Genomic DNA, 11,872 nt, shown 5'->3' with positions numbered 1-11,872 from the left:
ATATAAGTTTCAGCATGATTGATAATAACCTATACTATCGTGACAGACATTTCCCCTTTATTGACTTGCACAAACAACTCCAGCCCTGCAAGATAAGGATATCCAGATCACAGGCTAACAACTAATTCAGATGTTTTATTTACACTGGCAACCAGCACCTGTCTGCTAACTGTCATCAGGTTCACTGGAAAAGGCAGAAATGAACCACTCTCGTCTATTCCGTACTGAATTGTATATCATCTCCGACATCAGTATCCTGCTTCTTCAGAAATGTAATTTGACACATATTCAGTTATTGCACATCACCTACAAGGCCAATAGTGAAACCAATCTGCATTATGACATATAATGTTATCATAAGACACTGATCTGCATGTCAATCATAATTAATTCAAAACTGAAGAAATTATATGCTGAGTTTATTCTAAACTTCCTATCCTTTAACAAATTGATCTTTTGTAGTTCGTGTTGGCATGTTTGTTACATAATCAGCTCAAGGTCAGAGCGTACAGCAGTGCGCACGAGTACTTTCACGTTGTTCCCTGAAGACTGCTGATGCATCGTCGGCCCGGGTTTACTAAGAGTCACTTTAATATTTGCATACCTTGTGCCGAGCTTATCAACAGAAAGCGGTTGCAAATCGTCCTTGACACAATCCATGTGTTTATCAACTAAATTTAGGCCTTTTGATATTCTTAGACATAACAGATGCTAAGGAAAAGGTAAACAGGTTAAGAAACATCGACTTGTTTAAAAATGTTTAAACTTTCATTGGGATTGTGTATAATCATTTGGCTAGATATTAGTATTATATGTTATAACAGATATATATATATATATATATATATATATATATATATATAATGTAAATAAATATAATAATATATATACACACACATATTATGTAAACAAAAACTTCAATGTTAGATGTGATTAATTGATTTGACAGCACTAATGTCCTTTACGAATCAGCATATGCTGCTTTGCTGGTCTTAGCTGATTTAAGCTGGTCTCCCAGGCTGAAATGCAACAAAAAATTCTAAAACCAGCTAACAGACCAGCCTGACCAGGTTGAGACACCAACTAAAACCAGTACAGTCATTGTTTATACAGTCTACAGTAAAATGTAGAGTTTCTAAAAAAAATTACACCAAAAAAAAGTCACATCAACTATAGGACTTGAGCCCTGGAAATCCTATATCAGTTAAAATCCACAAAATCCATCATCGATTCAGCCCGACGCAGTTATCATTTTCACGTCCTGCGCCATGTTTTTTAAATAGCAAATGCATTTGTGCCCAATGGGCGTGCTGGTCTGAAAATTAGGTGTGTTCAGGCGCATTGATGGCGCGTTGCTATTTTGAGGCAACTGCAATAGACTGCACAATATTTTTTTTGTTATTTAAAGAGCGCCTTAGTGATATGCGCCTATAGGCGGGTCCACAACGCACGTACACTCTGCTTATTAAACACACAAGGACGCACAGCAGCACACAAACATGGCAAATATTACAAATAAAAGGATTACAATGTAAAATATTATTATTGTGTAAAGATATGGTGGAATCCGGCTTGTCCCGTAGATGGTCTGCTCGCGCACTTTAACCTCACGCACGAACAGATCCGTTTGCGCTCTGGAGACGTGTTCGGTCTTTCCACAATCAAATTCCGCCATGTAAATAGCAAATCCACCATGGTGGGAGCGCAACTGACTTTTAAAGGGAATGGGAGATGATATTCTGATTGGTTTATTGCACGTAAAGCCCAAAATACACCGATGACTCATTAAGAGAATGGGGACAACCCTTTTAGACCATGCGCCGGGTGCATTTTTCCCGTCGTTAAAATAGTAAAAGGGGATTTGGACACACCCTAAGTGCACTTGCACCGTACGCTTTATACCATGCGCTTAGATCGTTAAAATAGGGCTATTGTGTATTGTCAATGTAGTGTTTAACTTCATGTTTACTCTTCAGCACAATGGTGGTAACCACAAAAAATTCAACATTACATTAAACACTAACAGGTCTTTTCTTTGACTAAAAACAAATAAAATAACACTTAATTCCAAAGTTAAAAGCAATTTTATTAAGTTACTACAACAACTTAATTTTTAAAAATCACAACTAATTGCACACCATATTAAGTTAATGTAATGACCAAAGTTATTATGTCAACAGAATAATGTTTGCAACCTAGAAACGCCAATTCTGTGTCGCATTTAAAACATTTCAAATCCCTCAGTTCTACCAGAAAGACTCGGGAGAATTATTTCAACAATCGTACATTTATTGACAGCTCAGCAAGCTGATAATATACAAAGTCATTTGGCGTAGGCCCCGTCCATAGTGCACAATCCGAGGGTATGGGATCTGCAATTCCTGCCTGAAGATGAAGGCAGGGGCGCAGCCGACCCCCCCGGGAGGTATGGACAGGACCATCCTGGTGGTGGTGGGGAGGATGGGGGTAATCGTTGCTTCAGTATCTGCGAACTCAAACATGTGTAAGTACCAAGCTTTTATACAGTGAGCATAAGAATATGATTGGATAGAAGTGAAGCAAAAGTTGACGTAGTAATTGAGTCTTCCCGGCAGAACTTATGCTAAAGCTTTCATTTCTCTCGCCATTTCCGAAAAACCAAACCTATGTTGATTCTCGTTTTATTACGAGCTCTGTCACTTTATTTTTTTTGCCAGCAGGATTGATGCAAAACCGTTCTCTTTATTTAAACATTCCATTCCGTGCCGATCCAGCCCAGCCGATAAGAATATGGTTTCATTTTCCACTGTAGGGCTGATAAGAGCTCTTTGGAATTTAATACAAATAGCGCAAGTTATTTGACAGATTTATAGATTATAGTTTACAGATTTTACAGATTAAAGTTTACAGATCATATGAGATGTAAATAGCCAGAGGTGTAAAGTCCAGGTTCCGAAATTAAAAGTCCTCCTCAGTATTTTGTTCCAATCACCTGGATTTACTAATTAGCACAGTTTTTCGGCCAGGAGATAGGAGACTAATTAGTGAAATCAGCTGGCTGAGTTCATGGGGGGAATAAACATATGGCAGGACTTTTACTTTCTGACCACTTGACTTTACACCTCTGTAAATAGTGGCCGCGTTACGGAAGATGATCAGATATTTATTTTAATTGTATTATTAATTTGACAATTAACAGACAAGTAACCATGGAACGTCACTACTGCCAACCTTGCTGAGAATCCCCGGCCGAGAACGGTTTGTAATCGTTCTGTGTTGTATCAGGCTCTAGTGGAAATCGTAACTGGAATCGAAACTGGAATCATGACTTGCCATTCTTAGATCCATTCGGTAAAGCGGCTGTTAAAAAATGACTCACTTTTTAACAGTGACTTGCTGCCACCTACTGGCGGTTTAAGTTTCATATTTAAATAACATTTTATTTTTCGAAATGTGTGAAAGCTATTCAAAAAACCTCTGACTGGCTAGTCTAGATTCTGACTTTTTTTATCTATCTAAACGGCGGGTGAAAAAGACACACTCAGGTATTTGGTTAAAAAATTTGTTCTGTACATTCAAAATAAAATTCACAAAGCACATAACTTTACAAAAATGGTGAACAGCCAGTGAAAGAGGATGTGGGTGATTACATTTTCTATGCAATGTACAATATAATTTTTTTGAATACTGCCATAGTTTAAGGACTGAGAAGAATACTATGAATACACAGCACAAGTGCAGTAAATGTTACTGAAAATTTTAAAAGGAGAGCACTGAAGTTCCTTTCAAACTTCCTAAAATCTCTCTCTAATCAAGTTGAAAAGAAAGAAAACACAATTGAAGCCTATTCACGTTTGTCTACTTGGACATGATGCAAAATGTACATTATTTACAGTTTAAGTCAACAGTCAATAAATAAGTGTGAGATCCTTAGTGAAATTTGAGTCTATATCGAAAGTCAACATCATAGGTGGGCTGCAAAACACCCAGTCCGGCCCGAGACTGGTCCAACGGTGGTTCTTTCACATCAGAGTCCAAAAGTTCCATCTCAAAGTACGCTAGCAACAGAGACAGGAACTGCTTTATCTCGTGCACCGCAAAGAAACGGCCCGGACACTTGGTCACCCCAGAGCCGAAGGGCATGTAGTAGTATCGAAGTTTGCGTCCATTTCGGTAAAAGCTGGTCTTCTCCTGCCCATTCTCGTCTAGGTATCTATCATACTTGTATGTCTGTTTGTGGCAACAACAAAAAACATTCATGATGAGAATAAAATTTCAAGATAAAATTTACAGGTTAATTCAAATATTTTTTGTTGTGAAAGCTGCTATGTATCTATTAAATACCAGCAAAGAACACAATACTCACCAGAGGATTGTCATAGACCTCAGGATCAAAGTGAATCATCGGGGGGTAAAGAGCTATTACATCATCTTTACGGATGTGGTAAGACTCTTTGTTGTCCAGGTGAAGAAGGAAATCACTCTTGGCCATTCTCACATTCAGGGACGCACTGGACAGTCTCATCGCCTCTTTAATGACACTATCTGAAATTGCAGGGAAGCTTTACTCCACATGACCTTTTGGTGTAGCTATTTTAAGAATGTTGAATACATAAATGTTGAAATATTTTCAAATTGTTTCCCACCTAGAACTGGCATGTTGTCCAACTGTTCCCTTGTTAGTACAAGTCGAGAATTTGGGGGATCGACTTTCTGATTAGAACTTTCAAACATTCGCCTCACCTCCTCGCTAGCAGCTTTCATGGCCGCAGGGCACCTGGAAACAAGCAGAAGTTTTGTCATCATCCTAACAAGTACATTTTCCAAGAACACTAATGCTTATCTCCATACTACAATTACTGTATTTATCTTTGCTGGTTTATAACTCTGGGGAGTGACTACTGTGCAGTTTTACACAGGCTGAGGATGAGTTGTACCTGATCATATAGAACAGGGTCCAGAAGGTTGCAGGCAAAGTGTTGGCTTGTGAAGCCCACAGTATGGCCACATGGGTCCTGGCTTTACTCAGCTCATTGAAGGTAGATAATGTGTCATTTAAGAGCATGCGCAAGGATACGAGGTCAGACACATTGGTGCGCTTGCTGAGGTTTTCGTGAAGCATGGTCTTGGCGAGGTTCTCGCGAGCACTGTGGGCACTCTTGAAAACGTGAATGGGGAGGCCAGCGATCAGAGCAGGAAAGATCTTATCAAATTCTTTAAAGTTCTCCAGGGCATTGAGCACCAGAGCTTTCTGGGCTTGCTGACGTGCAATGCTCTGGTCCCCATCCAAATCCTTTCCAAAGAGGGTCAGGTAGCCAGCTTCAAACATGGTCTTGTAGCAGAAGGCAAAAATACCATCGCTCTGCCACTTGGAAGTTTCGGCCTTCAGCATGCCTGACTGCAACATGGTGCTCTGAAGGTTTTCCATCATGGTCTCAATTAGAGAAGACAAGGCGTCTCCTTGCAGGGTCTTGAGGAAGGTCTGATGCAGATTTTCGGTGGTGTAACCGTGGCTTGGATCCATGCTCTCATGACCAAATGCCTGCAAGAACAAACGCACGTCATTACATGCCAACTTAAGAAGTTAATTTTGTAGTTAGATTGCTGAAATAATCATAAAGTTATTTCCTGTACCTTTGCAGAGGCATCAAAGTGAAATTTCTTCCAGTCCAAATGCCTTCCTTGGCGGATGACGGAGTGGTAAGAGAATGGATCACAAAGGAAATGGACATACTGCCCAGCGATCTTGCATGTAAAAATGTGACCATATTTCTTCTGTCTGCTGCGAAGAAACTCCAAAGGGTTTGCCCCAAACTGAAGAGCACAACCAAGGTAAGGGATCCAGCCATTTTCTACTGGAGGCTCCCCAGGCTGTCTGAAACACCCACGATGTCAAAAAATTACAAAACAGCTCATAAATATATAGGGTTTAAGAACAAGAAACAAGTTCTATCATGCACACTAAAAAACGTTGGGTTATTTGTTTAACCCAACCGTTGGGTTACACATATTGGGTCAATATGTTGGGTTATTTTTCAAAAATATTGGGTTGTTTTTAAAATCGTTGGGTAATTTCTAGAAATAACCCGACTGTTGGGTTAAATAGCCATAGCGACGGTTCAAATTTTAACGGTCAAGTGTCAGACAGTCAACACAGAAGCTGCTGCTGCATCCTGATAATGAACGGTAAGTCATATCGTTTTTATTTATATATAACATTAAGTATTGTGTACTGAGATACTTGAATATAATTATTCTAAAACTAAATGTTATATTTTTTAAAAACGAAGTTCCCTTTAGGCCGTTTTAATGATCCCAGGAAAGTGAGATCGGTTGGAAATAAACTTAGCTATCTCCGTTAGCTCGCTAGCTGTAATAAAGTAATTAATTAAAACATTAGCTATACTAGCGAAAACGTTAGTGATGTAACGTTACTACCAGTAAGTTACCTAATATAAACTAAGTAATGTTAGGCTTAAGTTAGTCTGAAATCACTAGCTAGCATTAACGTTACGCCTGTTTTACTGTATTCGTGATAGCAAAGGTCTTATTAAAGGGACTTTAGTGATGGTCTGTCACAGCTGAAGCAGTGCTCCAGACTGGTAACGTTAGCGTCCTTTTTTGTATAGGTGTGACTACAATTGTCACTAAATGCGGAACGAAAGAGCTCTATAACGTTACTCATTAGAACCGTAGTGCGCGGACCATCTATCAGCTCGGCCCAGCGGCGCGAGCTCAGGCATCGGTCACACGACACCACAACAGCGCTGTGAGAAGCGTTTGAATTCGCTCAAATCTCCGAGATGAGAGGAAGATGAAAAAGTGCAGATATTACCAACAACATTGAAGCTGAAATAATGAGAAACATTGTGCAACAAATAAACGATTAGTGCATGATTAGTTAAAAAAAGTTTATGTTTTCCAATACACAGATTACCTTGATTTACAACACAAACTGCAACTATGGTATTTTGGCAGAAAATATTCATAATGCATGTTAATATGCATGCATGTGCATGTAACAGTATAAATACTGGATAGCTGAAGCATCCAATTATAGTATTATAAGTGTTTTTTTTTCTTATGAAGTTTTTGCCTTTTATTTAAATGTGTTTTACTAAACGTGTTATACTTTTGTTTTAGACAAATGGGCTAATTTGTGAAGCAGACTACAACAGTTGATCTTCTGCCATTTAATTGAAACCTTTCAAGGTGAGTAAGCAATTAAAATAAGTGATATATTAAAGTTTTTTTATTAACTTATTTTTAAAGACTAGTTTACTTATCTGAACATATTTATTTTTTTCTGCTTCATTCTAACACAGGAAGGAGTAAATGGAAGTTTTACGCTGCTGGATGACAATGGTTCTCAACTCTGGTCCTGGACAGTGTACAGTAGTGCACATTTTGGATGTCTTCCTTATCTGGCACCGGTCTTGGTGTCCCTCTAATATAACAAGCTGGTAAGTTGAATAATGATTAGAGAGACCAAATATGCAGTGCTGGGGCTACTACATATACAGGTACAGTTAATTACTTATGTTTGCTTGTTTTTTCAACTGTCTTCCCTCATTTTAATACAATATGTTTTAATTTCTGTAGAGTCTGAGCTGGCTGATGACTGACAATGATTGAGTGGCAAAAGAAAGCAAGAAGTCCTCACAGCCAAGTCGAGGAGTTCGTGAGACACACACCACCTCAACAAACTGCAGTGCGTGGAATTGATCCTCTGGAACAAAAACTATCGAAGAAATCATTAGAGAACATCCCAGACTTCACCGTTTTCTTGGAATGGTAAGTTTAATGATATATTAAGTATAGCGGGTTTGCGCGTGACGTCACCATCGAGTGACTGCGGTTATACCCACTGAGTGGCAGAATGACTGCCGCAAAAACACCAATAAAATGGGAAAGAGCTTTTCAATTTGTTTGTACAACTAGATAAATCTGAGGTATATTTTTACAGACTGCCGAAAGCTAGTGGGAAGTTCTGATCATTTTACTATGTCTATAATCTATTTCAAATGTTACATGTCAATAGCCAAATTCACCAAACACATTCAATGTTGATCACATTAAGAATAAGAAAAAAATTGCAATGCTAGGAAGAGGCCAAATTATGAGAAACAGAAATGATTGATTCATTTATCTGCGTCTTCAGCCAATGCAGTCTGTTAGTTTACCTCACCTCCCAATTTGAGTCGTTCATTCATCCCATGACATCCTCATAAACTGAGCTTTGCAGTCTGTAGTACCGGATATAGAATTGAATAGTTCACGTTTCGAGTCTATCGACTTCAGGTTCAAATCATTTCTTTCAACACATGACAGCCACATAAACTGAAGCTATGCAGTCGGCACCGGATACAGTGTTGATTAGTTCATCTCTCTGGTTTGCGTCGTTCAGTTTTATGTCACGTAACTGTGTTGTTATTAGACTATATAATATATATATATATCTTTAGCAAAGGGATTTTGGCATTGCCAACTCTTTAGTACCACATTAATATGGAAAGAACCATCATAACAGAAATTCTTAAAGGGCTAGTTCACTTTAAAATTAAAATTCTGTCATCATTTACTCACCCTCAAGTTGTTTCAAACCTGTATTAATTTATTTCTTCTGCTGAACACAAAGGAAGATATTTTGAAGAATGTCAGTAACCAAACAGTAGTCTGTACCCATTGACTTCCATAGTAGGAAAAAAAAATACTATGGAAGTCAATGGGTACAGACTACTGTTTGGTTACTGACATTCTTCAAAATATCTTCCTTTGTGTTCAGCAGAAGAAATAAATTAATACAGGTTTGAAACAACTTGAGGGTGAGTAAATGATGACAGAATTTTAATTTTAAAGTGAACTATCCCTTTAAATGATCAATTTAAAAAGCTATAATTTGATACCAAAAGCGCAGCATGATACTGTAAAAAAACTGACTACTGGTAAATGCTTGTTTATAAGAAAGTTTGGGAATTATTAACTCATTTATGTGTCCAGCACTGCCACATGACAAAAGAACGAAAGACTCGGATCAGACCCAAAGACTCGAGAGATGAACTAATCATTTCTCTTTCCAGTACAGAACTTAAAGGATGTTGCGCATGTGCGGTCAAAATGAACAAAGAATTTTATCAACCAACGCGAGTGCTTTGTGTAAAAAATCATAATCGCTGCGTTCACACTCTTGTCGTCTGCTCTCGCATTAACACAACACGTATGCGTTGAGGTGCTCTCGTGAACATGCGTTTGAGTTTAATATTTTGTATACTGTAATGATGTCTTCGCTACCTTACTGGGGCTTAAAAGTGATAGTTGCAAAAATCTCTCAGACTCATCAAAAAGCTCTTTATTATGTTCCGAAGATGAACAAAAGTCTTATAGGTTTGGAACGATATGAGGGCGAGTAATTAATGACAGAATTAAAATTTAACACCAGGTGTAATGACTAATTAGAGTGACCATAATTTAATTCAATACAGCACTGCTTTGATGTAACTTTTTCATAATTTAACACTGTTGATGTTGTCACAGTGCATGCCCAACTGAACTTTATTTATTCTTTTAAGGTTGGAACTAACATGGTGCCTATCTGAAGTTCTGAACCGTAAGACAAGCCCGGATCCAGATGACTGCTGCTTGGGGACAAAGAGAACTCGCAAGTTTTGATCATATTCAGTGTGGAAGCAGTTGAGCAGAAGACTTTATTTCAACCAATGGATGCGTTTCAAAAATGTTTTACATATATGACATAAACAATTTCAAGACCTCTGCACCCATTTGGTTGTTTTTGTAGCATTCAAACTTTAATATATTCAGAGTAGTTCCTTCAACACATTGCTGCCTCATTAAGAACTTTGATCATCATCATCATTAGATCCTGTAGTCAACATATGTATTTGTAGTTTTATTACTTAAGGTATGTTTACAACAACACATCTATGCATTCAGTGTACAGAATAAAGTTGTGATTAGGATTTAATGTTATTCATTTGTGTATTCTGTCCATATTTGTATAGGAATTTAATGTATAGTTCTTGTGCTGTATATATATATATATATTATGTATGTTTTGAATGTGTTTGTACATATTTGCATAGGTTTTTAATTTATTATGCGTGTTGTATGTACACTTGTATTTTGAATTTATGTACACAATATATTTACATTAAATGCTAGACTCCCCAATATATATAGTGTGTCATTTATAAATATATTTGTTGAAACATATGTATTTTTTTATACAAATAAACAATCTGTATTTGAAAACAATGGATTTTATTTATTAAAATAGGGTCATAAATAAAAAATAAATATTTAACTCAACTGTTGGGTTATTTTAACCCAACTGGTGTTTAACCCAATGCATTGGGTTAAAATAACCCACAGTTGGGAAGGTGCTATACTAACCCACAGTTGGGTTATTCGTTGGGTTATTTTTAACCCAACATTTTTAAGTGAGTGTAGTTTAGTTTTTAGAGAACTTAAAAGATCTTCCTCTTGATTCAATACCATACAAAGATTAAATATCTTTAAATATAAAGAAGTACCCTGCAAGTTTAAGTCATTAAGCATTACGTAACATCAGTTGTCAAACAGATGCGAATCCCACCATCCCCATGATGTTCCTAAGATCAGTGAAGCTTTTAGTCAGATATCTGTAGGTATTTACCTTCTGCGTATTCCTGTGATAAGCCAGAGACAGCAACAGAGCGCAACCACTATGGCCCAAATGAGGGCAATGCTTATGATCATAACTGCTGGGGAGACAAAAACTGGAGGAACTAGAGTGTGGCTGTAATCCTTGAAGATGCACTCATACACTCTTAGCACTGTTTTTATATGATTCACCACAACCCACAGCCCCTGACGTAACCAACTAATGACTGCCTCCAACACTTTTTTTCTGAAAACGTGCCAGATGCCTTTAAGAAAAAAAACCTGGATAGGTGTATATGTGTTTGTGCATTTGTCCTTGAACGGAGTCCATGGACACCTCCACCTGAGGGCCAGTAGACTGTACTTTGATAGTACTGCAAAGTTGTGAAACAGCTTCAAGGTCTTTGATGTGTTTTTTTTTTTTTTTTGTAAACTCTCTTAAACTCATTTAAAAAAATTTGATTAAGTCATGCTTTTTAAGTGTCAGTAAAAAAAAAAGCAATGGCCTAACCATTCTCTGTAGATTGTTATGCTGAAGCCATGCTATGTAAATATGCAAATTCATTTCTGTGGATGTATTTCTATACAAACCCATATTTCACAACCACAGGCCTTTCAGACAACGTCAACTAAAGACGACAAAACAAGTTTTTAACAACGAATGCGCACACCTACACACTATTTTTTTAAGTCAATGTTTTGATTGCGTCACAAAATCTATTGGTGACTAAAAGGTTGAGGTTGCATCAGTGTCACACAAAAAAAACAATCTCATCCATCATTACATTTATTATATTTAAAAAATAAATTATTTTATCACTCTTAAGCTACACCAGTTGTGTCTAAAATAATTTATATTCTGTTTTTTGCAGCTTGATTGTGTCAGATGAGCAAGTGTAGCAAATGATTAGTCATATTTTCAGCAGAGGTTTTCTGAGTATTTCCCTGTCCTGGTGATGAGGAGAGGTCAAAAAGCTGTATGAATTGGCAAAGTGTTTATTTGCAAAGCAAGAAGTTTCTACTATTGTAACCTTAGTGTGACAGGTCACTTCTGGATAAATGGTCACTGATCGTTGGTAACTGGTGCTCTGCCCGAAAACCTAAAAGCATCAGTGAGTTCAGTCAGTTCAGGGTCATTCAGACATACTGTTAAAAAACTCACTGTCATGAGCTAGTAAGTAAAATGTTCATTACAGACTTGTTCATGCTGGTTTAGTATGATTACACACATCAG

General features: G+C 37.4%; 1 protein-coding gene and 1 long non-coding RNA gene across 2 annotated transcripts; one reads left to right on the top strand and one right to left on the bottom strand.

Annotated features, from left to right (window-relative positions):
• Nucleotides 1-2,067: 2,067 nt before the first annotated feature.
• On the bottom strand, nt 2,068-10,917 carry cyp7a1 (cytochrome P450, family 7, subfamily A, polypeptide 1). The gene is made up of 6 exons (XM_079612434.1): nt 10,652-10,917; nt 5,614-5,854; nt 4,917-5,521; nt 4,626-4,756; nt 4,346-4,524; nt 2,068-4,209 (listed from the first exon to the last, which is right to left on the bottom strand). The coding sequence occupies exons 1-6, from the start codon at nt 10,732-10,734 to the stop codon at nt 3,910-3,912; spliced, it is 1,539 nt and encodes a 512-aa protein (XP_079468560.1). The 5' UTR covers nt 10,735-10,917; the 3' UTR covers nt 2,068-3,909.
• LOC306998399 lies at nt 6,026-10,173 on the top strand. Its single transcript, XR_013797557.1, has 5 exons — nt 6,026-6,165; nt 7,123-7,191; nt 7,305-7,442; nt 7,582-7,773; nt 9,549-10,173. It is a non-coding gene; the product is annotated as an uncharacterized lncRNA (long non-coding RNA).
• Nucleotides 10,918-11,872: the final 955 nt, after the last annotated feature.

This window comes from Phoxinus phoxinus (genome assembly GCF_949152265.1).
Source record: "Phoxinus phoxinus genome assembly, chromosome: 5".
In the NCBI taxonomy this organism is placed as follows: Eukaryota; Metazoa; Chordata; class Actinopteri; order Cypriniformes; family Leuciscidae; genus Phoxinus; species Phoxinus phoxinus.
This window is presented reverse-complemented; position numbering and strand designations above follow the sequence as displayed.